Source organism: Miscanthus floridulus, chromosome 1 (assembly GCF_019320115.1).
Source record: "Miscanthus floridulus cultivar M001 chromosome 1, ASM1932011v1, whole genome shotgun sequence".
Classification (NCBI taxonomy): domain Eukaryota; kingdom Viridiplantae; phylum Streptophyta; class Magnoliopsida; order Poales; family Poaceae; genus Miscanthus; species Miscanthus floridulus.
The window spans coordinates 68,716,271-68,742,271 of record NC_089580.1 but is presented as its reverse complement, the minus strand read 5'-3'; the positions used below and the strand labels follow the sequence as shown (position 1 = coordinate 68,742,271).

The window sequence follows — 26,001 nt, the reverse complement described above, 5'->3', positions numbered from 1 at the left end:
TTACTCATGGGAGATATGAGTATCTTTATTTTCTACTCTTCCATCTTTTTCACCATCTTGTGGCACACTTGATGAAGGAGGATTGATCACTTGTACATCATCTTCATCATCATTAGGCTTGATGTCTCCAACCGGAATGTTCTTTATAGCCTCCCTCAATGGTTCATCACCTACACCATCAAGATTCTCATGTGCTCCTTGGGAGCCATTAGATTTATCAAATTCCACATCATATGTTTCTTCAACCAAGTTGGTGGCATAATTAAATACTCTATATGCTTTGGACTTTGATGAGTAACCAACAAGAAAACCAATATCACAACGTCTTTAAAACTTCTCTAGGTGTTGCCGCTTCTTGTAGATGTAGCATTTGCAACCAAACACCCTAAAGAAGGAGACGTCTGACTTCTTCCCATTGAGCAACTCATAAGGTGTCTTGCCAAGAAACTTTCGAAGGAATAGGCGGTTGGATGCATAGCATGCTGTGTTGATAGCTTCTGCCCATAGAGCTTCGGGAGTGTTGTACTCATCAAGCATTGTTCTTGCTAGTATGATCAATGTCCGGTTCTTTCTCTCAACTACACCATTTTGTTGAGGAGTATATGTTGCAGAGACCTCATGCTTGATCCCAACTTCATAACAATAGGCTTCTTGTTTGTGTTGTCAAATTCTTTGCCGTTGTCACTTCTAATCTTCTTGAGCTTCACTTCAAACTCATTTTGTGCTCTCTTGGCAATCTTCTTGAAGCATGATGCAACTTCAGATTTGTCATGAAGAAAGAACACCCATGTGTATCTTGAATAGTCATCAACAATCACAAGACAATAAAGATTTCCTCCCAAACTCTTGTATGTTGTTGGTCCAAATAAGTCCATGTGAAAGAGTTCTAGCACTCTTGTGGTTGACATGAAAGCTTTTGTTGGATGAGTATTTGCAACTTGCTTGTCGGCATGATATGCACTACAAAGCTTGTCCTTCTCAAACTTCACATTCTTTAACCCTCTCACCAAATTATTCTTCATTAGCTTCTTGAGTGAGCTCATCCCAACATGAGCAAGTCTTTTATGCCATAGCAACCCAAGTGTTGTTTTGGTGAATAGGCAAGTCTTCAAATTAGCATCTTCGGAGGTGAAGTCCACTAGATATAGGTTGTTGTATCTAAATCCTTTGAATATCACTTGATCATCATCCTTCTTAGATACAATAACTTCCTTCTCGGTAAACAAGCATTTGAAGCCAAGATCACACAATTGTCCAATGGATAGAAAGTTAAAGCTCAATTAAGCAACATATAGCACATTTGAGATAGAATGATCATTTGATATTGCTACTTTGTCCAATCCTTTAATCTTGCCCTTTGAATTATCTCCAAATGTGATTCTTTCTTGTCCATCTACTTCTTCATCTAGTGAGGTGAACATACGAGGATCACCGGTCATATGTTGTGTGCAACCACTATCAATAACCCAATGACGTTCACCGATCTTGTAGTTCACCTACACACAAGAGATCAAGCTTTAGGAACCCAAACTTATTGAGGGCTCTTCACCTTCTCAACAAGTGACTTTGCTACCTAAATTTTCTTAGGTCTATTCTTATTGGGAGGTCCTAAGAACATGACTTTCATCTTTCCACTAGAATCCTTTCTAAGCATGTAATGAGCATTAAAAGCAAAAGGTCTAGCATGCTTGGGCAAGGGTTGTGGTGGTGGAGTTTGGCACTCATGGGCAAAGTGGCCTTCTTGTCCACACTTAAAACATCTCTTTGGCTTTGGCTTTGGCTTTGGCTTTGACTTGGGTTGTTGTTGAGCTTGAGCCTTCTTCTCTTGGTTTGCCAAGTACCCAATGCCACTTCTATCCATCTTCATGGTGGTGTTCATTAGTAGCTCACTTTGAAGATGCTTGCCTCTTGTGAACTTGCTCAATCCAATCTTGAGATGCTCTTTCTCTAATTTGAGCTTCTTGTTCTCTTCCTTGAGTGCATCATTATTTTTCTCTTCCTTGAGCTTCTTGTTCCCTTCTTTTAACTTCTCATTCTCAAGAATCAAATCACTATCATGATCAAGAGTTTCTAGCACTATGGTGTTGGTGGTTTTGTGCTCTTCAAGATCTTTCTTTAGCTTTTCATTGTCATTCTTGAGCTTGACATACTCATCATAACTATCGGTCTCAACCACTTGCTTGCCCTTGCTACTAGAACTTTGCTCAATGCTCTCAATGATCAAATTATCACATGATGTAGCTATATCAATCTTAATAATATTGTTAGTAGCATCATGTGGCTCATTGGATAAAAATTCTTGACCAATGACAGGATTATCATGATTAATCTTAAGAGTAGTATATTCTTCTTTTAGCATGTTGTGACTAGTGATGAGCTCATTGTGTATTATCTCAAGTTTATCATATTTTTCTTTAAGCTCTTTCTTAGAAGATTTGAGCTCCTTGAGTTTGGATGATATAGCATCATTTGCTCCTCTAAGCTCAACACTAGCCTTTTCGGCTACATCACATTTAGCTAAAAGAGAATTATTCTTAGCTTCTAGCTTGTCATTCTTAGCTCTAGTCTTTCTAATGATCCTAGTATATTTGTTTAGCAATTTGACAAGCTCATCATATGAAAGTGATTCAAATTCATCATCATCACTATCACTATCACAATCATCATTGTTAGCATGATCATCACTACTACTATCATTATCATTTGATACCTTTCGTTCACCCTTGGCCATAAGGCATAGCTGTGTAGAGGATGATAGCGGTGGTGTCGATGAAGATGATGAAGAGTCAATCACAATTGTGGCCACCTTCTCATTATCACTATCATCATCAGATGAGCAACTAGATGAATCAATGTCCGTGAGCCAATCACCGACAATGTAGGCCTTCCCATTCTTCTTCTTCTTGTGGAAGTCCTTCTTCTTGCCATCTTTCTTCTTGTATGGCTTGCTTTTCTTCTTTTCATCTTCTTCTTCATTACTTGAGTCATCTTTCTTGCCCCTATACTTGTTCTTGTACTTGTCTTTCTTGGGCTTTGTGCATTGGTGTGCTAGATGACTAAGTTCTCCACAATTGTAGCAATCCATCTCCAAGATTGGCTTCCTTCTAGAGCTAGTGAAGAACTTCTTTTTCTTCCCATCAAACTTGATGCCACTCTTGTTGAGCCTCTTTAGCATCTTGGCGGTTCTTCTCACCATGAGAGCAAGACTTGCATCATCTACTTCATCATCACTTGAGCTTTTATACTCAATTCCTGCTTTGCCCTTCTCTTGGCTAGCTTTGAATGCTAAGTCTTTTTCTTTCTTCTTAGTAGAGGATGAGTCATCTTGTGGTGTAATGTGCATGTACATCTCATGAGTATTGATCTTTTCCAAGATTTATGTTGGTGTAGCGGTGGAAATATCACCTTGATGAAGCATGGTCACAATATGCCCATATTTCTCAATGGGGAGGACACTCAAGATTTTTCTTACAACATCGGATGGTTGCATTTGAGTAAGTCCAAGCCCATTAACCTCCTCTACAAGAACATTCAAGCGTGAGTATATTTCATTAACACTCTCTGTAGGAAGCATCTCAAATCAATTTAACTTTTTCATGACAAGATGATAGCGTTTCTCATGCTCGCTCTTTGTTCCCTCATGGAGCGCACAAATGTCCGACCATAGTGCATGGGCGTCCTTGTGGTTCCTTACCTGGTTAAACATATCTTTGCAAAGGCCTCTAAAGATGGTGTTTTGAGCCTTTGCATTCCATTTCTTGTAATTCACCTCATCGCCTTGTAGGTGTGTAGCATCCTGAGGTTTTGGGAAGCCTTGTGAGGCGACTCTAAGTATTCCAATATCTAGAGTTTCTAAATACGCCTCCATGTGGATTTTCCAATATGGAAAATCATCCCCCTCAAAGATAGGAGGAGGACCATCCCCATGAGACATCTTTCTCGAGACGGTTAAGTCTAAAAATGTGAGCACAAGGCTCCGATACCAATTGAAATGATCAAGATACCCAAGAGAGGGGGTGAATTGGGCTAATTCTAAATTTCTTTGCAATAATTAAGTTCTACGGTTAGCCCAATTAACCCCTTATGCCTAGAAAGTGTTTCTATTGATCTACCGCACAAAAGTTTAGCAACCTATGTCCTAATCCTACTTTAGCATGGCAATTCTATGAAAGTAAATGACAAGAATTGAATTGCTTAAAGTAAATGCTCAAAATAAAGAGAGAAGAAGGAACACGGCGATGTTTTGCCGATGTATCAGAGAGTCACCACTCCCCACTAGTCCTCGTTGGAGCACCCACGCAAGGGTGTAGCTCCCTCTTGATCCGTGCAAGGATCAAGTGCTCTCTACGGGTTAATTCTTTGACACTCCGTCATGGTGAATCACCCACAACCGCTCACAACTTGAGTTGGGTCATCCAAAAGCTTCGTCGGATGATCACCAAACTCTCAATCACCACCAAGTCATCTAGGTGATGGCGATCACCAAGAGTAACAAGCACGAACTCTCACTTGACCATAACAAGCCTAATGAGAAGGGTGGATGCACACTTTGCTACTCTTACTTTCACTAATAAGGGCTCTCTTTAGGATTCTTAAATCTCAATCACCTCACTAGGACCTTGTTCTTCTTGGCACTCTCAAAGATGTTTCTCAGTTGTTGGAATGAGCAAAAGTATCCCCTCACATGAATGAAGGAAGTATTTATACACCCATATTCAAAACAAACTGTTATGTGTCTCTACGGGGTGACCGGACGCTCCGGTCATGTTGATCGGACGCTCTGGTCAACTCTCCCTAAACTCCAGTGTTTAAGTTGTGACCGAACACGTCTGGTCATGATTTTTCCTCTCTAGAACCTTACTGGAGTCGACCGAACGCTGGCACCCAGCGTCCGGTCGTTCACCTCTCAGCGTCCGGTCGCACCAGACATAATCACCTTGATCAAATGAACTGACCGGACTCTGAGCTAGCGTCCAGTCACACCGAAGCCAGTGTCCGGTCAGCATTTGACCCTCTATTCACTTCCAACTCTCGATCATACGTGAATGAAGTTTGCTCCAACTGATCTAAGGGCTTTTTAGGAGCTACCTAGTGCTAGATTTAGCAAGTGTACACCATACCTAATCCACTAGACTCACCTAGGTCAAGCTACTCGTCCATACCCCCCTTAATAGTATGGCCAAAGAAAAAACAAAGTCCTAAACTACTCTAAGCGTCTCTTTAACTTCAAACGACACTTAGAACTAGTCCATCCTTAACCTTGTCGTCCATCCTTTGAAAACCGAAATAATTTCCATCATAGGGGCATGACAACCATGATTGCCCAATCGCCCCACTTAGGCCTGTGATGGGTGCATAATGGATGAGCTGCTGCTGTGTCTTACTAATTTCGGTCATCTATTTTCATTTCCTATCTCCTATGTGTTGTTCAAGGTCTGCTGCTTACTGATTAGGGTGTTGATGTTGTTATTTTGTCTTACTTCATTGGTACTTTTGTAACTATGGGAATTAGGCCAATGATGACAAAATGGATGGGTGCATTAGCTGCCTACATGTGCTTTTTGTTTGTGTAATCCATTTTTGTGATCTTCTACATATGCTGGGCTTCACAAACTTATCTTTGGTGGCTGACTATGCTGCAAATAGACATGTTCTTCCTTGCTTACTTCTTTAATTGTACCGTGTAGCTAGCTATGTTATGGATTGATCAACTGTTAATTTGTCTGAGGCCTAATGTTGTTAACAGCACTAATTGTATGGCTTACTTGATCAAAACTGTTGTAATAGATCTATAACTCTTGCTTATTCCATTGCTATAACTGTATTTGTGCATCCTGATTATAGGTCTGGCCGAGGCAGCCAACAACCAAACACAATCTCAGTTTGATAGTTATAGTTAGTTGGCTGCTTAGTTGTATGTGTGCAAACAAACACAATCTTAAATGAGTCTGACCCGTTTAACAATAGATGCCAAACAAAAGCTGTTGCACCACTGGAAGCAAACCTGGCCTGGCCTGGTCAGACGGGCGGGCCAAGCCGGCCTCAGCCACCCTCCCAAGTAGACCCATAGTCACGGTGCGGAAGTCGTCGCCGACAACGCCTTCACTAGTAGAGCCGCGTCCCGGCCCGCGTCCACTCCTCCACCGCCACCTCTCACCCCCCTTCTGACCCCGGCGACCTGGCCCCCTCTCCTCCCCGGCTCCTCCCCGCGCGTTCCACGACTCCACGAGGCACGACCTGCGCCTGCCGCGGTCGTGCGCTCGTTTGCGCGCCGCATCGCGTTCGCATTTCGCATTTCGCATTTCGCATCACGATTCAGACACCAGCATCACCCCCTCCGCAGTCCGCCCTCCTGGGTCCAGGCTCCTGGCCTCCACCACCCACCCCACCCATACCCTCCCGCCCCGACCGGGGCCTCCTCTCCTCCTGCTCTCACCGCGGGTGCCCGCACCGCGCGGCGACGCCTCCCCTTCAAATCTCCCAGGAGCTAGGGGCCTCGGCCACCACCATCGCACCGCACCGCACCGTGTCGGACGCGGCTGCAGACCTGCAGTGCCGAGCATTGGATTTGGACCAACTGACCGAGCGTCGTGTCAGATGATCTCGCCCGCGATGTGGCGTTTGGCGACGCGGCGGTCGGCGCAGGTCCGGCGCCTCCTGTCGTCGTCCGCTCCCCCGGCGCCCGCCGGCGCCGCCGTGCCGGGGCCCTGCATCGTGCACAAGCGCGGCAACGACATCCTCCACGATCCGTGGTACAACAAGGTAGGTAGCCAGCCACACGCTGAGTCCCCCCAACACCCGATCTCGCGGTTGCGCGCGGACTCGATGCGGTTTCAGCTTACCGGGGCTTCCATTCCATTTGGGCGCAGGACACGGCGTTCCCCATGACGGAGCGCGACCGCCTCGGCCTCCGCGGCCTGCTCCCGCCGCGGGTCATGTCCTCCGAGCAGCAGTACGAGCGATTCAGTGAGTCGCCCTTCCCTTTTGCGTCTGTGTTAACTTATTCGTCGCGTTTGCGGCGCGCCGAATGGGTTGCGGGATCACGGAATCTGTCGTTGCTCATGCGACGCGTTATGACTTATATGCGCGTGCTTGCTTCGTTGCAGTAAACTCTTTCCGGTCGCTGGAGCACAACACGCGGGGCGAGCCAGACTCCATCGTCGCGCTGGCCAAATGGAGGATCCTCAATAGGCTGCACGACCGGAACGAGACGTTGTACTACAGGGTGAGCCCTTAGTGCAGTATCGTGTTTGGAAAAAAAAAATGATACAATGGCTAATTGGCGATTGACCTGTATTTTGAGTGCTTATATGGTAATATATGCTCTTTTTGCCAGGTGCTAATTGACAATATCAAGGATTTTGCACCGATAATATACACCCCCACTGTCGGCTTGGTCTGTGAAAATTACAGTGGTCTGTTCAGACGACCCCGTGGGATGTATTTCAGTGCAAAGGATAAGGGGGAGATGATGTCGATGATTTACAACTGGCCAGCAGAGAAGGTATATCTGAAACTGCTGTCTGAATGCACCTCATAAAGTAGTGCCTCTAGTAAAGAGATTAAGGTTGACATTATTTGAGTATCGATTCAACTAATAATATCTGAAACCGAATCATAACATTTGATTGATGCTAGTGGTTTCCTAGAGCTGTACTGCATGCTAATATATTTCAATATGTCATCAACGAATGCATAATGGCAATCACACAGTAATTTGCATTTAAACATACTATTAATTTTCATGTTAAACTTTGTTATGCTTAATGTGTTTATATTTAGAGACCATGGAAATGACATGTCAATATGCAGCATGAGTTCTTCCAATTCTGGCTGTGCCTTCATGTAAGTTGTTGAACACTTTTTTCAGGTTGACATGATAGTTGTGACTGATGGGAGTCGCATTCTAGGCTTAGGTGACCTTGGTGTTCAGGGCATAGGCATACCTATTGGTAAACTGGATGTTTATGTTGCAGCTGCTGGTATTAACCCACAAAAGGTATAGAACATCCTGATACCTGTCTCGCATGACATCAGTTACATATAAATTACTTATGTTTACTTTATAGAACACAGCAAACTAGGCACCAGTTATATTCAATAGCCTGCCCTTTATGGCATACCTTTTTCATATTTTCCTGATCTCTGAGAATATGTTTATACTTGCAGGTTCTTCCAATAATGCTTGATGTGGGAACAAATAATCAAAAGCTTCTGGAGGACAAGCTATGTGCGTGAGATACATTAAACCTCATTCCTGAAATGTTTTTGTTGTGACATTATTTTTAAAACGTTTTTATAACCATTTCTTTGATTAAATGAAAAGTCTGAATGCTGTTTGTTTAGGAAAAAAATAAGAGGTATTTGCTTGTAAATAAATCCATGGCTGCATACCTTATCCAGTTAATTTTACTTAGATTTAGGACTGAGGCAACCTCGGCTGGAAGGAGAAGAATACTTAGCTGTTGTAGATGAATTCATGGAGGCTGTCCATGCACGTTGGCCTAAAGCAGTTGTTCAGGTATGTGTGCTTTAAGGCCATCCTCTACGTGCTTGTTGAAGATTGCTCCGTTTCACTGAGTTAGAATTGTTCTTTTCCTCTTGGCTCCGATCACTTGTTAGTTGTTCTTCCTGTCTGCTTTTTCTCGCTTTCATCTCTCCTGGAGAGAACTGGGTCTTCATGGCCTACCCTTTAACTCTTCTTTTATTATCTCAAGAGAGACCTGTTTGCTTCTTTGCTTTTCTTGTATAAATAAATATTTACCACACTAAGGGCTTCCCCTACTATTTTCGCTCAAAATACTGCTCCCTTTCTGAAGTGATAAAATCACAGTTCGAAGACTTCCAAATGAAATGGGCCTTTGAGACTCTTCAGAGGTATCGGAACCGATTTTGCATGTTCAATGATGATGTACAGGTATTTTGATTCTCAAACTATTACTATGTAATTTATTCTGCAAAGTTCTTTTCGTCCAGTTTTATATATTATTGTTTGATGGGCTTATCCTATTTAAAATAGGGGACAGCTGGAGTTGCTCTAGCTGGCCTACTTGGTGCTGTTAGAGCACAGGGCCGTCCTCTCCAGGATTTTACGAATCAAAAGATAGTTGTTGTGGGAGCTGGAAGGTATCTGATATGTTTGACATTTTTGTAGAATTTCCTCAGTCTTTTTTATATGGCATGTTCATTGTCAAAAATGTGGTTCGTACATTCTAATTCCTCTTTAGAATCCAGTGCTGGGATAGGTGTGCTTAGCATGGCTAAACAGGCAATGTTAAGGATGCCTGGGATCCACAGAACCGGGGAAGGGCATAATCAATTCTGGGTTCTGGACAAAGATGTAAGTCAACTTTCAAATATATTTTTTCCTGCTTTTTACACTAAACAAATGTCCTTTATACGCGTTCAAACTAAATGGCAAAGGCTGATAAATTATGCGCTCTTGTTGTGCCGTACTTGTAGGGCCTTATTACGAAAGCTAGGAAGGATCTGGATTCTGCAGTGGCACGTTTTGCCAGAGGTTTTGGTCCTGATGAGGTCCCAGATCTCCCTGAGGGGGCTAGTCTTGTTGAAGTGGTATGATAATATGATTTCTACAATCACATTTTCAGCTGTTGCAGCTTAGACAGTACTATTATATAGTACTATAGTACTTTCAATGCTTCTGTGTTTGGGCTAATTCAGTTTGATACTAATCGTCAGGTCAAGAAAGTTAAGCCTCATGTGCTTTTAGGACTATCTGGAGTTGGGGGCATATTTAACGAGGAGGTAAACATAAGAATCCAAGAATTACTTATTTAAGGATTTGCAATAAGTTTGAATGCTTTTTCTCCTATCTTACCAGTCCTGATTTAGTAGTCCTCAGTCGGTGCTCCTTGTTAGCACTAATTTATCCATTTAAGTTTCGTCGAGGACTGGGATCATAGTTTCTTTTTTTTCTGAATTTCGAAAATATTCCCACCACCAAAAACTTTGGTACATATGAATGCATTCTTATGATGCCAGTGGATGACTGGATCAAGTACTGCCTTATGGGTGAACATATGATCCTAAAAATGATCTGGTTAATCTTATAGATAAGAATGATTGAACATGTACATGATTCATGAATGATCTCATGGATGACGACAGTCAGTATTACCTTTCTCATATAGACAGATTTCTCAGGCCTCAGTAGTGAGGACACTATCAATCATTGTGGCCAATCAAGGACTTTGGTTGACAGTCCAGAGCTGCAGAACAGAAATAGTGGGTTGGCTGTTGCTAGTTGTGTACTTGCCTAATCTAGTCTAGCCTTGTTTAGTAATGTTGCTTGTTGGCCTGTTGGGCACCATCACCACTTAAGAGAAGTACTGGGAAAAAAAAATCCCTATGAAATTTCCTCATGCAGCAGAGTCCTAATTAAATTGCTTAATTGTACATACTGATGAATGTTGAGCATCAAAGCTGCATTCCTTGTCTTTGTAAATAAGACTGTATTGGAAATGTCAAATCATACTCCAAGTGGTCATGCTTTTACAGTTGAGTGGTAATCCATACATCTCCAGGTTCTCAAAGCTATGAAAGAATCCGATTCCCCTCGCCCTGCAGTTTTTGCAATGTCCAACCCTACTACTAAAGGTTTGTGCAGACACCTACATATAGTTTGAGGACACCCTATGGTGAAATGCTATTTTTTTTTTAGAGAGAGAGGGGAACCCAAAGATGAAACACTAATTTGATCTTCTCTTTTTATTACATTACAGCTGAATGCACTCCTGATGATGTATTCAAACATGTTGGTGAGAATGCGATATTTGCTAGTGGAAGCCCTTTTAGTGATGTTTCTTTAGGTAATTCCTTCCTTGCTATCTTTTACATTGTTTGCTAGCAATACTTTCTAGTAGATGATGGCTAATGCTGGGGTCTTGATTTCTTAGGAAATGGTAAAACCGGTTATGCTAATCAAGCAAACAACATGTATCTATTTCCTGGGTATGACAACCTTTCGCCTTTCCTAGTATTTGGCTTTTGTGTTTTACTGATAGAAGTTTTTTCAAAAAATCAGGATTGGTTTAGGTGCCCTTCTTTCAGGTGCCAGGCATATTTCAGACGGCATGCTTCAAGCAGCAGCTGAGTGGTAAGCCTTTGCTTGATAAAATTATTTGGTTGGCCCACCTGATTAGGTGCCCCTGTATCTTGCTTTGCTGAATTTCCATTGGCATAAAATATCAACTACACTAAAGTTGTCTCCACTTGAGTCATTCTGTTTGCTGTTCTTCCGGAGAGGATCACAAAAATTAGATAAGCATCTATTTATTTTGCAATGCAGCCTGGCATCATACATCACAGATGATGAAATTCGGAAAGGAATCCTCTTTCCTTCAGTCTCCAGGTGAGCTCTGCTCTGCGCTGGATTCAACATCCACCGAATGCTGTTACCACTTACCACACCACATGCAAGCGCTATCTTCCATTTTCATTTCAACTGATGGTCCAATAACACCCGCCAAACCCTGCAGTATTAGGCACATCACCGCACATGTTGGCGCTGCAGTCGTCCGTGCTGCTGTTGCTGAAGACCTGGCTGAGGGGTGTTGCGATGTGGGTCCTAGGGAGCTTGGGAGCATGTCAGAGGTACAGCGCTACATAGGAAAAAAAAATGTCATTCCTATTGCTAAAACTTATAAAACCTACTGCAGTGTCTAAAATATGTTCCTCGTGTGTTGCAGTCGGAAGCAGTGGACTACGTCGCTCGGAAAATGTGGTACCCTATTTACAGCCCCCTTGTGAGCGACAAATAAACCCGAAAATCTCACGACCTGCACAGAAGCAGATGTTCCCGATGTTCCATTGAAGGAATATATCAGGCTTAAGACATTTATTTTGACAATTTTTTGTTAACCATTTATAAATTAGCTCATTTAGAAAGCAATTCGGCGGAGATTGATGCCCACGCATATGGCTATTGTATGGTCACATTCATTTCCTTAGACATGATTTCGTCACCAGGGAACGCTCAATTTTGAGGTCCGTTGAGCTTGCTTCATACTGCCACAGGAACCGTACTTTTCATGATTATTGTAATAAGTGTCAGACACCGGAGTTTCACTCTGTCCAGAAAATAGGCATGAGATCAGAAGCGATTTTTACCACCAAGAAACGTGTTCACAGCCCACTTGCAACACAGTATTACTAGGCAGCGATAGGTCCAGGTACTTCATCAAAGGAATGGGAATTTGATGGAACAATTTTACAGGGGGATACTAAGCTAACTCCACATCGGATGGCCAAGCGCTTCACCTCGAAGTGTTTCTGTCACCTGCCACGACCTTTCGCATCGCTTCCTCCAGTGTTTCTCCGCGCACAGCAGCCAACGAAGTACACGAACGACTAGCCACAATATAATGCACATATAGAGAAAAAACAGTGAGCAGATAAGTACGACAGCGGAGAAAAAAAACAGGTAGTAGATTAAGCGTTTGTGTCCAATTCGACGCCTGGGACTTACCAGGATGATGAACAATATCACGTTGAAGATAGCCACCACTCGCCACTCTGTCTTCATGTACTGCGCGACCCCAGCTCTAGAAGACAGTGTCGCCGCATTAGCATCCCGAAATGGTTTTGATGCTTCGGAGTTAGGGGGTGAGATGTCTGAGTGGCTTACTTGCAAGAATTGCAGTCGTAGCACCTGACAGAACGGGCGTTCTTGTACAGTTTGCAGTCGACGTTTGTGCTCACCGGATGATAGCTCAGATCGAAATAGGATGCATTTAGAGCTGGGTACCCGCACCTGAAAATCAGAGCGATGTGATGAACTGATGATGACAATGTCTGAGATTACGGTGACCACAGGGAATGGTTGAGGTGGACATTCAGGTGCGTACTCTGCTGGTGGGCGGCAGCAACCCGACTCCATGGGAGTAAGGTCTGCAAGCTTGTATTCTCTTGCAGTCTGCATAAAGTTGGGGACTATAAATAAGATCTCAACGAAAGGAACGGCTGCAAAGGGAGCAACTCCAACAGAGTAAATCAAGTGAAAGATGTGAAGAACAGGTAGTCACCTTGTATCTTTTCGACAAGTTGTTGCAGTCATCTGTCTTCACTAGGCAGCTTTTCAGGCGAGCCCATTTCTCTGTGTCATCGAGCTGTATATTTGAACAAAAATAAATTAAGAGAGTTATGGTAGCGCAGTGGAATATTCAAATCTGTTGTATTGCATGGCGGGAAACATAAGTTTTCCAACAAAGAAACGTAGCATGCCTGTTTGACAAACCAGGAGCTGTAATCCTGAAGACGATACTCTTTATACCTACATAGAACATAAGAAATGCTTGAGTATATTTCTTTTTCTTTTTGAAAGGGGGAGCTTAAATTAAGCTAACAGATCATGTTTACAATCAAGGTCTAAAGCTGCTGCCGCAGGCCAGGACACTTTCAGACAAGAAACAAGAGGAAAACTCTCTCCTACCATACTGTCCTAATCCATGGGCTATTCTATTAGCGCTTCGATGGCATTTTAAAACTTTGAAGTTATGGAAAAGTCTCAAAATTCTCTTTGTTTCTTCTATGATGTAGCAGGGTTTAGGTTACTATCTGTAAGTTTCCACACTCTAAAGCTGGAAATCACAGGGACATGATCTTTCTATGAAATACGAATAGTCACATACCTAGCCCCAGGAACAATATGACCACTTCCAGAGTTTGTTATGATAAACCTGCAGCAGTACAAACCAAGAATGAGTTCCTCATAGCTACAAACAAACTGCTAAAAAAAAGCCAAACAGTCAATTGAGAATTAGGACTTTGGTTCGGAGTAACTCCAAAGTCCAAATGGTGGAGTACAACATAATACCATCACATAATGAATGCGCTCGACAACAAATTTTCAAACAAAAAGTACACCATCATTGCCACCAAGTCATCAGCTATAAAGGCCGTGTCAATGCCATCGCAACACAAATTAAGTAGAGGGACTTACGCAAGCACCGTGAACACCATGATTGCCACCAAGACCACGAACAGCATGATTAGGTACTAGGCGCCCACATGTCAAGGTAACAGATAGCTCCAAAAGTACCCCAAAAATAAGGAACCAAAACTATTAGTAGCCACTCATGTGACTGTGACTTTACTAATCCGGTTCACGGGGAAGGAAGGATACTGTCCAGAGCAAGCAGGAAACGTTCTTCCAAGCACCAAGGAATCCGACGAGCGATCTGCAGTGTAAATTGTCAGTGAACCGGTTAAATGGAGAGCATCATAATTCACCACGGCTTGGTGACGCGGATGTGATTAGATGCGCACATGAGAAAGATGACTCCACCGAGAGCAATGACAGGGACGGTCAAGGACCGCCTGCACTCGTCGTTGTGGGTGCTCATCCAGAACCCGAAACCCACCACCAGTAGTGCCAGTATCTGTCCGAGGAACAGCAGTGCAAGAAAGTTACACCGAGAAGTTATTTGTCACGAAATTAGTAAGCAATCTCTCTTTGCCTACGTTCACATGCTAATTTGAACTAGGAGCTATGAAGTTAAACAATTGCCAAGACCATTACCACATCAATGCGCGAGGAATTGGGAGGCGATGCAAGATATAACGTAGTATCAGATAGAGAACGACGACATGAACAACCCAAAAATTTCAGACAAAGTGCAAGTTCCGGGGCAAAAAAAATAGAGAGAGGGTAAAGTAAAATGGTGGGGAAAGTGTACTTCCGCAATCAGCAGCCGAGCGGGGGTAAATGAAGCTAAAAACCCCAATTCGCGATAGAGATAATGAAACCTGAAACTGCTGCTGAACAAGGAATGAATTCTGAACGCTTGCCAGTTCACTCCGAGCATGAAGAAGTAACCAGACAGCTAAATTTTGTTTTCTGTGAACAAAACGGACCAGCTAAAAAAATTGGCGAGCGAATGCGGTACACCAGGAATCGAGAATCAGCCTGAAGCAAGGCCGAGCGGAAGGAAAAACGCCTCCTCTGATTGGAGAAAGGAAGGATGGAGCTGGGCCGAGGCGACTGACTGACCATGGTGAAGAAGTTGATGCACCTGATGACGAACGCGCTGGCGCTGCCCATCCTCCCTCCGTCGCTGCGTCCCCAAGCAACCGGATTGCCACGGGATTCTCGGACGGGATCTGGCGAGGCAGCGGCCGGGGAGACGACGAGGGCACCGGTGGAGACGGAGACCAGCGGCGGCGGCGGCGGCGGCAGTGGCAGTGGCAGTGGCTCGCGCAGAGTGTGGGTCGGTTCGCGTGCGAGCTTAAAGGCAACGGTCGCAGCTTAAGCTAAGCCAGGCACAGGCGCAGATCAGCAGCGGGTTGGCCACCTGCTCGCGCCGTCGCGGTGGACACCGAGTGAAGACGCTGACATGCGGGGCCCCGCGTGCGGGCCCGCGGTGTCGGTGGGGGGAGGGAGGGCGACCGCCCGGGGTGGCGTCGGCTGCGCCTGCTGTGCTGGGACACGGGAGCGGTGCCGGTGCGAGCTGCAGAAGCTGGCAGCGGTGAGCGCGTGGTGGTGGATGGTCCGGCCGGCGGGCCGGGGTGGGGGCCGAGAGAAAAGGGACAAAAAGACGTCGGTTTGAACGTGGTAGGCGCGGTCGCGTCGTGCCTTTCTCCGTGCGCTGCGCCCGGCCCGCGTGCTTTGAACCACCACCGTTCACGAGCGTGGTCGGAGGTCGGTTCACGAATCGGCCAACGGTTTTGTTTGTTGCCGTTTGCTAGAGAGGAGCTGCGAGAGCCACACCACCCAGTGGAGCGGAGGTTTAAAACCGTTCCCGGCAGTAGAGTTCTCGGTATCAGACCGCTGGTTCGTGGATAAAATGCTCCTTCCATCGGTTGCCCTAGCAGTAGCAGCAGCTCCGGCAGACCGGCACGCTCGCATGGTCCGCGTGGTGCTTGCGTACCGGGCCGTACCGGGGTACTGCTAAACATCTTCCATTTGTCGCCAGCACAGCTACGGCCTATGTGGCTCCACCGCGGGCGCACGGGCATGCCACAACACCGAGCGTCCGAGCTACTCCTACGTATGGTTCCCTCCATGGGAAGTAAGAGCAACTCCACCCAACACTCTATTTGAGCCCTTGAGTAGGCAGCGTTTAGTTTGAGAATTTTGAGAATTTGACTACTGTAGCACTTTCGTTTTTATTTGGCAATTATTGTTCAATCATGGACTAATTAAGCTCAAAACGTTTGTCTCGTAATTTCCAACCAAACTGTACAATTAGTTTTTTTTTTCCGTCTACATTTAATGCTCCATGCATATATCGCAAGATTCAATAAGATGGCTACTGTAGCACTTTTTGGGAAAGTTTTTGGAAACTAAACAAGCACTCAAACACATGAAAAAGCTCTTGCTTCGCATGCTTGGCTGCTCAATACCCAGCTGTGATCTTCTAGGTCTGGCTTAAGCTCCCATTCCTCAATGATGCTTCTTCCCATCATTGCATTGCATTCAGCCTTTTAGCTCTTTCCTGCTTAATAAGATGCCAAGTAGAGTCGGCAAAGAAGCTAGGTATGCCTTTGTAGAGTGAAAGCAATCCTTATGCTTTGTTTTATTCTATTGTTTGAGAGCCTTAAGCCTTTATTTATCAGTCAATAGCAAGCCTGAGCCTTAACCTATGATTTATGGGCCACCAGTAGGCCGTTCAAGCATATTGAGTGGTGTAGCTATGAGCGCGAAGCAACACAAAGCCTGTTATTGAGTAGCTAACAGAATGCAGTAACCGGAATCAAAGATATAGCTTTGTAGAGTGAAAGGAAAGATTAAGCCAATCCTGCGGTGAAAGCAGAAGAAGAACCCAATACTGCAGAATTTCTCCATTTTGCTAGGTTTCGCCCATGGCGAGATAGAAGTTATCAGAAAATGGAGGCTGAAAAATAGCTAATTTAGAGGGAAATCTAAAATTTACTACTTTTTCCACTAGGCGGGATAGAACTGATCGGAAAATTGAGCCGCAAAAACCGCTTTTTAGAAGGCAAATGCAAAATCATGACTTTTTCCACTAGGCGAGATAGAACTTGACTTTTGCCTTAGTAAGCAGTCGAAAAACGGACCAAAAACAAGAAAAAAAAAAGTTATGCCACCATAGGCCAAAAGTACATAAAATCGAATTATGCTTTGAAAATGCCTATTTTCAGCATCCCAGTTCTGCACTTTTTTATCTCCCCTAGTGGCAAAGTAGTACTTTTTCTCAATTTCCTCTTCTTCATTCAGTCAACCAAAAGGATCGGGTCTCTTTTCAATAGACAGCTAGCTTGGTTATTGATCCTAAACTTACTTCGGAATAGGTAGGTTCGAGAGCTTCTATTTCAATTTATCCAAATTGGAGGAAGTTAGCCGCTTGTGTCTTGACTCGACATTAGTACTTGCTTGAACCGTGGCCTCGTTACTATGTGGTGGATCCCTATGAACTCTAGGATTTTATTATTTACCTTCTTTCCCCTGTTTTAGTTTTAGGTTGGCGTGAACCTGAGAGTCCAACAAAAGATAAGGGTGCCGTAAGATCAATAGGCGGGAGTGCTCTGTTCTGTTCAAGATTTCTCTCAAGCCTAAACCTTCAAAGCTAACTAGTAGGCTTTGGATCCATGGCTCTGACCTGGTGGAAGGTATTCAATAAGGTCCTGATTGTTATTGTTTCAAATAGATCGATTGGACTTAGTGGTCAACATTAGGGAGAGTCAATTCATAAATATCCCATCCATTGGAGGCGCCCTCTAGTCGAGTTTTCAGTGTGGAATACCTTGCTCTCTGTGCCCAGTATAGTAACACCGTGTTCAGCGTGCCCATAGGGAAGCTGTTCATTGAGATCCATAGGTTCAAGCTAGAACTGATTCATTTCCAAGCTCGAATAATCGTATTTCAAATAGTGCCATGTTTTCATTCCTTCGAATGAAACGCCTTGTTTCTATTTACAGAGAAAGGGCCAGGTTTGCTTCTTGATCTCCTGCTTGGCAGGCTCCCACCTGAAAGGTAGATTTACAATAAAGAGTATTTATAGATGGTTTGCATGTGCTCTAGGGTCATTCCCTTCGAAAGCAACCCAAAGTGAGTTCTAAGTGAGATTCTCTAAAGAAAGTAGGCTTCCGCAATTAATGTTTCACGGCCTACTTGTTCATATCTTATTCTAAATCGAAGAATCGAGCCAAAGAATCAACGGAAAAAGTATGTTTCCAACCCGATAGTTACGATTCGCATTCGTCTGTCCTGTGGTATAGGCAAATGCACTTGACTAGTTATGCGGCCCACCCTAGATTACCAAGTTCCTCTTGGAGGAGCAGGTACCAGAGCACTATCTTTGGAAGGAGCCAGATACCTAGACTTTGTTTCCAATACAGAGTTCGATAACAAAACAACCAATCATCACCTAGCGAGAAAATGGCTGCACGGGTTTCCCGTGCCTCCTATCTAGTTAGTACTTTCGAGTTAAGACGTCATCTCGATAATAGGAAAAGTCATACTGAAATTCGATAATGGGAAAAGTCATATATAGCGCTCACCCGAATGTTCTCATTGGTTACTTGCTCGAGGGCTAAGGGAGCCGGTGCACATCCCACCTAAAAAGCAAATAGTATCATCAAACAAATAAGACCTAATAAGCAAGGAAATCATCACAACAAATAAGGAATTCACCGGATCAAAGTAAAGAATATGGTTCTTATGGAAAAAGGTATCATGCTTATCCCGACTTTCTGGTAGAAGTAGGTGCTCTATCCAGACTTCGTGATATCGACAGGTTCTTCCTCACTAAGAGATATCAAGAGTTTCGCTTCCTTCATTACCTGAATCTGCTTAGTTTAGACCTGCCAACTAGAAAGATTTACGAACAAGGGTTTGTTTTTACAACAAGGAAATCGGAACGAACACCCCGAGAGGGAGACCCACAATTAGAGAATACCTGCAATATTAGTGCTTACTTTCTTCCTTATCTTTTCTTGTCCTTAATACTTCTCTTCGAGTAGGGGCAATAGCATACCATACTTCTTTCGCTGGACACTGTACTTTATGACGTTTCTTCGACACAGCATCGCATTCCTCCTCTCTCAGGCATTGAGGAGTTGGCTCATCCATGCTATGCTATCAATCGATAATACGTAAAGGATCTGGTATTACAGGTTATGTGATGATTGACTGCCCCTCTTGATCATTCACAATTCACCAAACTGTTGATATCCTGCTGGGCGATTTGGAGTGCAAGACGACGGGCTATTCACGAAGGAGAGTTCCAAAGCCCTCTCTCTACGTTGGGATTTATTAACTCTTATCTGAATGAACTTGGTGAGGTGCCCATGGTGGCTAGGCCAGTGGGGGTCGCTGTGTGACTGGTCCTTCGGGGTGGACGCCGCCTCCACCGGGCGTTCATAATTCATGTTGATGGTGCTGTTGCTCGGGCTGGGTTGGGCACAGTGAGTGCGTTCTATTTCATTATGGTTCACATACTTGGCTGCTACCAGGCCTAACTATCAATAAGTATAACTGCCTTCTAGCTCTTCTCTCTCGACGAAAGTACGGGGAAGATGCAATTCTAGGGAAGAGGTTGGTACAATCTCTCTAGAAGTATTAGTCCCTCTAGAAGTATTAGTTGCCCTTCAAAGGGCAGCACCATACCTTTTTACCAGGAAGAAGAATCCACTTGCCTAGTTTCATAGACGAATCGAGCCTTCTTCGGCCTTTGGTTACCAGGAGAACGGGATGCATCACCTGCGTGCGAGATAGGAGTGGTGGGTACGATCTCAATCGAAGGAAAATAGGTGTAGGTTGCGCTTTCGCAATAGTGTAGTACTTGAGGCAGAATCCACCACCTAAGAATTAGGCATGATTGATACAAAGCTTATCTGTAGACGGATAAGTGAGTCTCCAACCTTAGCTAGTTGTACAAGGCACACTGCCAAGGCGTATGTATTAGCCAGACCTAGAAATTCATTACCATGATTCCCCATCAAAGAAATCCATTCCTTCTCTTCCTAAATTCTAAACCAAAGTGGTGAACTTCCACAATGGTCGGCACTCTCTACTCTTTTCCCTCTATTGACTAGAGTCAAGAATTAATCCACATCTGCTGAGCCCTATTCTCTGGTATCTGCTGACCCTTCGTTTGTTGAATGAATTATACTTAGCATACCACCATGGCATGGCTAATAGCATAACCATTGTCTATCTCTACCCTTGCATGAAAAACAGTCTTGAAAAAACGACTTGCTTTTTAAAATTATACATCAGACTATCAGGCATTCAGGCTATCAGGCAAGCAGTCAAGTAGGAGGGTGCCCATGAAGAGGTTGTCTTACACCGCACAGGTGCTAAATCATTACCATTAAAATATGGCAACGATGGCGGATGTTATCTTAATTAGAGGTTCACTTTCCTTGGATTGAATATGAGGGAAGCAAAATTGAAGGGCTGATTGGAGTTGCTCTAACACCCCAACGTCGGACGACTGAACTGCAGAAGCTAGGCGACTGAATGATGGGGGATCAGCCGGACGCCACGCCAGCAGGCCGCGGCATCGTCTTGCGATACTTCTAACCGCAAAGTTCTAGTATACGTGCCGCTAATGGGTATGGATTCTACTACTAAAAGACGGGTATTCTCGCAAAGAAGTTGATACAGAAATAATTTCAAGCCAAACTGTATACATACACCATGCAAAAATCAAAATCAACAAAGAATACGGCTACAGAAAGACATCCATATGCATCATAACATTTGGAAAGAAGACGAAAACGGAAGATGAATCAAATGATAACAAGCAACACAATTAGAACTGAGACTGGCAAACAAGTTGAATGAAAATGTCAAGTGAGGTAAGATAATGTCTCGTCTCATCATAGTTCTGGGCCTCCAAGCAGCCCAGTGTGCATGTCCTCAGCTAAACGGGTTAGTATCAATGCCTACAGGAAACACTTCCTCTACTAATCCAAGTAAGCTTACAAACGTCATCAAGGCGCCAAAACAAAACCCTACAAGAATGGGAGCGAATTTGGTATCTGTGACGATATAGGAATGTAGCCATTTAGGTAGCTTCGGAAATAGTGGCGCCTTAGTTGGAGAACTCACTTGATAGGTTGCTATGTACAGATGTATTTGCCTGATAAGTTTCTCAAAAAAAAAAGTGTTTCATGCTCCTGAAACTGTCACGTTCATCATTGGCAGTATACGGCCAGGTCAATCTGTGGGGGTATTGTCTTGATTTCTGTTCCAAGTTCTTGCTCAATCCTATACCTGCAAAACAAAGGGGGAAAAGGGATCAGGAATCTTGATGCAAGACTAGAGAAACAGACCACTTTATTAATGCAGGCTTACAAGTTGAAACGGTCCTCATAAGTGATCAAGTTCACTGCCAAACCAAGGTGTCCATATCTCCCAGAACGACCAACCTAGGAACATGACAACACACATAAATTTTAAATTCTAAAGGTTATAAAACAAACAGCTTCTACAGAATAAAAGATAAAAAAGTACCCTGTGTAAATATGTCTCAGATGTCTTAGGGAAGTCAAAATTAATGACCACATTAACAGCCTGGATATCAATTCCTCTGGTAAACAGATCTGCAACAAAGAGAGTCATGACACTCTTATAAGGAAACCTTCATAAATGACAATTGAAACTATGCTGAAAAGTAATTACTAAATTCGAGAAAGACTAATAAGATAGGAAAATATCAGTACAGACCTGTGCACACAAGGTTTCTGCAAGCACCATTACGAAAATCATGAAACGCTCGGTTCCTGTGGTCTTGCAACATCTTAGCATGGATATAGAAGCATGAATAACCGAGTTCAGTTATTTTCTTAGCCAGTAGCTCAACTCTATTAACAGAGTTGCAGAATATAATGGATTGATTAATTTGAAGCTAGCAAAAACACACAAAAAAAGAAATGTGTCAGTTTATACTCAACTGTGGATGAAACAGAAAATATAGAGTTAGTGTTTGCTGTACCTTTGAGAAAAGTGTATTCAGGCAATGAACTTTCTGCCTTTCTTCAACAAAAGCATAATATTGTGTTATTCCTTTCAGGGTCAGTTCATCCATTAGATTAATCACATAAGGTCTAGGCAGATATTTCTCTTTGAATTCCTTGACAGATACAGGAAAGGTTGCTGAAAACATCAACAGTTGCCGACTAGGTGGAAGGAAATGAATAAGTGCCCCCACAGAAGGCTGAAACTCTGGAGCTAATAGCTTGTCTGCCTGCATGATATCCCAAATAATGTGTTTGTTCAACTTGTAACTTTCGACAGATAATAAACATATTAACATATGAAATGGATGCTATATTTGCATCAGATCGTTGCAGAAGCAACAATAATAGACCTCGAAAAGTTACTAACACTATCAACAACAAAGCCTTTTAGTCCCAACCAAATTGTAACAAACCCCACATGAGCTTGTAACACTATGGATTATCAAAAACAAACCATGAACCCACTTTAAAGGCACAAATGCACCCACAAAACCGCAAATCATCGAATTGTAGAAATTAAGACATATAAGTACTCCAAGAACAACATTGTTCTGAAATGTTATTTGAGCAATGTATCAACAAGTGTGCATTATCAAGACCAATGTTAGCATCAGGAGCATAATCGGAAGGGCAGTCAACATCACAGTAAAATTGATGAAACGAGATACAAAAGCAATTTCAGATTCTTTTCTTTCAGTGAGGGAACACAACATCATATAGCAAAGTGACACGATTTAGCGTAAATCAAATGGGGGAGAGAAACTTTGTGAAAAGAACACCAGTGTAGCTATGATAAAATATATACAGCACAAGAAAACAAGTGTAATTATTTCTAATTATACCTCATCCATGACAAGCATTGAACAATCTTTCAGCACGCAAATGCCCTTCCTGGTAAGATCAAGTATCCTGCCAGGAGTACCAACGAGTAAATGAACAGGTTGGTATAAACGCATGATGTCATCCTTCAAGCTGGTTCCTCCAGTGCTAACCATAACTTGAATGTTCAGGTATTTCCCGAGCTCTTTACAGACTTGTGAAGTTTGCAGAGCCAGTTCCCTTGTTGGTACTAGTATAACAACTGAAGAAAAGACCAACAGAACCAGAAAACAAAAATAAGAGAGACTATATGAAACCCAACTATGAACTAATTCACTAGTGGAAGTAAAACTGGCACTACATAAACATCATCCATAACACATATTTTTTAAAAGGCGCCAGTGATCAACAAAGTAGAATGTTGTTGCACTATTACAGATTCAGTCTGTCAAACAGCCATAGTAGAATGCTAAAAGTGCAAATGGTCTGATTTTCCACAAAAAATCTACATTTCATACCTAGTATCGGTACCATTTTTTTTTGTGATTATTTCTCACGTCAATAAAAACAACACACCAAAATTTCAAGAATGTGGATTTGCCTAATACTCCCTCCGTCCCACAAAGAGTGTCATTCTCACTTCCCAAGAAGTAAACATTTTTAACTATGACCCAATACATATAAGGAATTTTCAATATTTATAGTACATAATAAATGTCATTAGATTAATTGCTGAATATATTTTCACAATAAACTTATTTGGAGATATAAATGTTAATAATATTATCTATAAATCCAGTAAACCTTAAGAATGTTTGACCTGCATGGAACCCATAGCTACACTTTTTTGGGGGGCGGAGGGAGTACATACGGAAGACAGATTAAAGGACTGGTCCATTCACCATATCAGAATCATCAACGTGACCAACAGTAATGAGTAATAACAATAATTCAGTGGGCTTATAATATTAATAGAGAACAAATGGATACATAGAGGAATTGGTGAAACAGTAACTTGTATTTTGTGGCCAGTTAAGTTGTTCATGTTATGGTAGCAAGCTAGCAGCAATTAAAAAAATGACTCCATATGCTAAATTCCAATTTGAATGTATGAAAGAATAATTCACCTTGAATAGCATTTTTTTCAGGATCAATTTTTTCAAGTGCCGGAATGCAAAATGCAGCAGTCTTCCCAGTGCCATTTTTTGCCCTTGCAAGAATATCACTTCCAGTCAGCGCAATAGGAATGCTTTCTTCTTGAATAGGAGATGGCCTTTCAAATCCCTTTTCATAGATCCCCATAAGCAGTTCACGTTTCAAGAAATAATCTTCAAACTCATTGCCTTTTGTTGCAGTGACATCCTGTGTACGACGACACAAATATCAGAGGCAAAATATCAATAGCCTGTAGATGTAAGCAAATGGGAGCCATTTAAAACTACTCTGAAACCATTCAAAGGAACCAGGATGCACTGTGCATATATACTTGAACACAGAAAGATAATAAGTATTAGAAAGAAAATTCACCTCTGTCCTGTAGCGTGTATCTGGAGCTGGTATATTTAGTTGAGCCTTCCAATCTTGAGAACTGAAACAAACAAATGAAGGGCTCATTAATGATGCTAGTAATAGATAAAGTTTAATTAGCATCATGACATGCCAGTGCTGAATCCAATGCAGTGCCAAGTGAATCATTTATATAATGGGTAAGTAGAGAATAGCAGCAACTGATAAACAAAAATGTCAAAATCACACGCTTATACATAGAAAAACACAAGATGAAGGCAAGCTATTGTAATAAGGCAAACAAATACAAATGCAGATTAAATTCACAACGGCAATAGTCATTTTTACAGCAATGGTTGTATTTCTTTTTTTTTTCCAGAAACATGAGATAATCAAAGGATACTCAGCATCAGCAAGCTCATTAACTCACGTCAGCATGATATAACAGTAGAACTTATGTAACCAATGAAGCGACCAAAATCACTCCGACACCCCGCATGCCGTCGCCTCAACATCTAAAAAAACAAAGCACAAACCCTAGAGACCGCCAGAGCACCAAGCAGAGTCTACAAATATGGTTCTCACCAGAGGAGATGTGCAGATAAGCAAAAGCAGTACCTCGAGTCTACGGCGTCAAGCTGAGGCGCCGTTTTAGCCGCAGCGTTTCCGGACGCTGCCCCCGCAACGGCGGGGGCCTGGTCTCGCCGCAGCCACTGCTGCTGGTGCGAGGAATTCCTATGCGCGTGCTGCTGCTGCTGCTGCTGGTAGTGGTGTTGCTGCTGTGGCTGCGGGTTCCGGCCGTAGTAGTTGTGGTTTCCACCGCCGCCGCTGCCTCCTCCTCCTCCATTGCCGCCTCCACCGCCACGTCCGGCACCGCCTCCCCCGCTGGAGCCATAGCCGGGTGGGTAGCGGGCTCTGGGATGGTGCATGGCGGATCTGGGGTTTTGGAGCACGGGCGAGAGAGATCTAGGGTTCCGACGGTTTCGCCGTTGCGGCGGGCGTGGGGTTCGCTTTTGGACTTTGGAGGTGGATGGATCCGTGAGCGCTCGCTTTCGAATGGGTAAGGGCATGCCTAAGGATGGCAACGGGTCGGGTTCGGATCGGGTGGAGTCTTCGTGCACCCAAAACCAAAATCCGAAATCGAAATCTGAATCCGCCCCGAAAACCGATTCGGGTGGAAATCCATCACCAAAACCAAACCCGCGGATACCCGAAACCCGAACAGATACCCGAAACCCGAATGGATACCCGAAACTCACGGATATATATACACATATTCACATGTATAAACAAGAGGCAACAAATAATAAATATTTTCATGAGTCAACTTTAAATAAATTTAATAATTTAAGTAAACAAATTATTATTAGTATATTATAAAACATGAGTTTTAATTTCAAATGATTCATTTCGGATATCCATTGGATATCCACGGGTGGAAAACCAAACTCGAAACCGAACCCGATTGGTTTCGGGGCCCCGAACCCGAAAACCGTGGGTGAAAAACCATCCCCGAACCCGAACCCACAGAACCCGAAACCCACGGATATCCGCCCCAAACCCGATCCGTTGCCATCCTTAGGCATGCCCACGGACGGCGTCGTCCGCAGCACCCTCGAATCTATCAAACAGATAACTAAAAAGACAGGTTATACAATGGAGAGTTCGTTGCACTATCTGTAAGCTGTTTAATGTTTTGTATGTAACTAGATCAACCGTGAACAC

The 26,001-nt window shown here is 43.3% G+C and overlaps 3 protein-coding genes across 5 annotated transcripts; 1 reads left to right on the top strand and 2 right to left on the bottom strand.

The window, feature by feature from the left end:
* The first annotated feature begins 6,402 nt into the window (after positions 1 to 6,402).
* On the top strand, positions 6,403 to 12,040 carry LOC136535695 (NAD-dependent malic enzyme 59 kDa isoform, mitochondrial-like). Its single transcript, XM_066528072.1, has 19 exons — positions 6,403 to 6,762; positions 6,870 to 6,966; positions 7,107 to 7,225; positions 7,337 to 7,504; positions 7,871 to 7,999; positions 8,170 to 8,230; positions 8,418 to 8,521; positions 8,834 to 8,917; positions 9,020 to 9,126; positions 9,235 to 9,340; positions 9,463 to 9,576; positions 9,703 to 9,768; positions 10,548 to 10,620; positions 10,746 to 10,832; positions 10,920 to 10,974; positions 11,048 to 11,119; positions 11,312 to 11,374; positions 11,502 to 11,616; positions 11,712 to 12,040. Exons 1-19 carry the CDS (start codon positions 6,598 to 6,600, stop codon positions 11,781 to 11,783), a joined length of 1,857 nt encoding a protein of 618 aa, XP_066384169.1. The 5' UTR covers positions 6,403 to 6,597; the 3' UTR covers positions 11,784 to 12,040.
* A 106-nt stretch (positions 12,041 to 12,146) lies between these two features.
* On the bottom strand, positions 12,147 to 15,371 carry LOC136535704 (tetraspanin-10-like). 2 transcript variants are annotated; one of them, XM_066528080.1, is made up of 11 exons: positions 15,014 to 15,371; positions 14,290 to 14,402; positions 14,147 to 14,201; positions 13,964 to 14,019; positions 13,653 to 13,700; positions 13,246 to 13,294; positions 13,047 to 13,130; positions 12,870 to 12,937; positions 12,650 to 12,775; positions 12,491 to 12,566; positions 12,147 to 12,372 (listed from the first exon to the last, which is right to left on the bottom strand). In XM_066528080.1, exons 1-11 carry the CDS (start codon positions 15,062 to 15,064, stop codon positions 12,298 to 12,300), a joined length of 801 nt encoding a protein of 266 aa, XP_066384177.1. In that variant the 5' UTR covers positions 15,065 to 15,371; the 3' UTR covers positions 12,147 to 12,297. The 2 variants fall into 2 exon arrangements, with proteins under 2 accessions (XP_066384177.1, XP_066384181.1); XM_066528084.1 differs by having other exon boundaries at positions 15,036 to 15,369.
* A 5,396-nt stretch (positions 15,372 to 20,767) lies between these two features.
* LOC136486537 (DEAD-box ATP-dependent RNA helicase 12) lies at positions 20,768 to 25,332 on the bottom strand. 2 transcript variants are annotated; one of them, XR_010766865.1, is made up of 10 exons: positions 24,895 to 25,332; positions 24,298 to 24,358; positions 23,898 to 24,132; positions 22,794 to 23,032; positions 21,927 to 22,178; positions 21,659 to 21,839; positions 21,446 to 21,534; positions 21,287 to 21,360; positions 21,041 to 21,205; positions 20,768 to 20,943 (listed from the first exon to the last, which is right to left on the bottom strand). XR_010766865.1 is itself a non-coding variant. In XM_066483456.1 (9 exons), the coding sequence occupies exons 1-9, from the start codon at positions 25,203 to 25,205 to the stop codon at positions 21,127 to 21,129; spliced, it is 1,521 nt and encodes a 506-aa protein (XP_066339553.1). In that variant the 5' UTR covers positions 25,206 to 25,332; the 3' UTR covers positions 20,768 to 21,126. The 2 variants fall into 2 exon arrangements, 1 of the variants encoding a protein (XP_066339553.1); XM_066483456.1 differs by having other exon boundaries at positions 20,768 to 21,205.
* Positions 25,333 to 26,001: the final 669 nt, after the last annotated feature.

Coding starts and splice junctions, on each gene's coding strand:
- LOC136535695 (XM_066528072.1), top strand. CDS start 6,598: ATGATCTCGCCCGCGATGTGGCGTTTGGCGACGCGGCGGTCGGCGCAG. Junction 9,127..9,234: donor GTTGTTGTGGGAGCTGGAAG/GTATCTGATATG, acceptor TTTAGAATCCAG/TGCTGGGATAGGTGTGCTTA. Junction 9,769..10,547: donor GGGGCATATTTAACGAGGAG/GTAAACATAAGA, acceptor ATACATCTCCAG/GTTCTCAAAGCTATGAAAGA.
- LOC136535704 (XM_066528080.1), bottom strand. CDS start 15,064: ATGGGCAGCGCCAGCGCGTTCGTCATCAGGTGCATCAACTTCTTCACC. Junction 14,202..14,289: donor GGTGGAGTCATCTTTCTCAT/GTGCGCATCTAA, acceptor TTTACACTGCAG/ATCGCTCGTCGGATTCCTTG. Junction 12,567..12,649: donor TACGACTGCAATTCTTGCAA/GTAAGCCACTCA, acceptor ACTGTCTTCTAG/AGCTGGGGTCGCGCAGTACA.
- LOC136486537 (XM_066483456.1), bottom strand. CDS start 25,205: ATGCACCATCCCAGAGCCCGCTACCCACCCGGCTATGGCTCCAGCGGG. Junction 21,840..21,926: donor TGAATACACTTTTCTCAAAG/GTACAGCAAACA, acceptor TGTTTTTGCTAG/CTTCAAATTAATCAATCCAT. Junction 21,535..21,658: donor CAGAAACCTTGTGTGCACAG/GTCTGTACTGAT, acceptor TCTTTGTTGCAG/ATCTGTTTACCAGAGGAATT.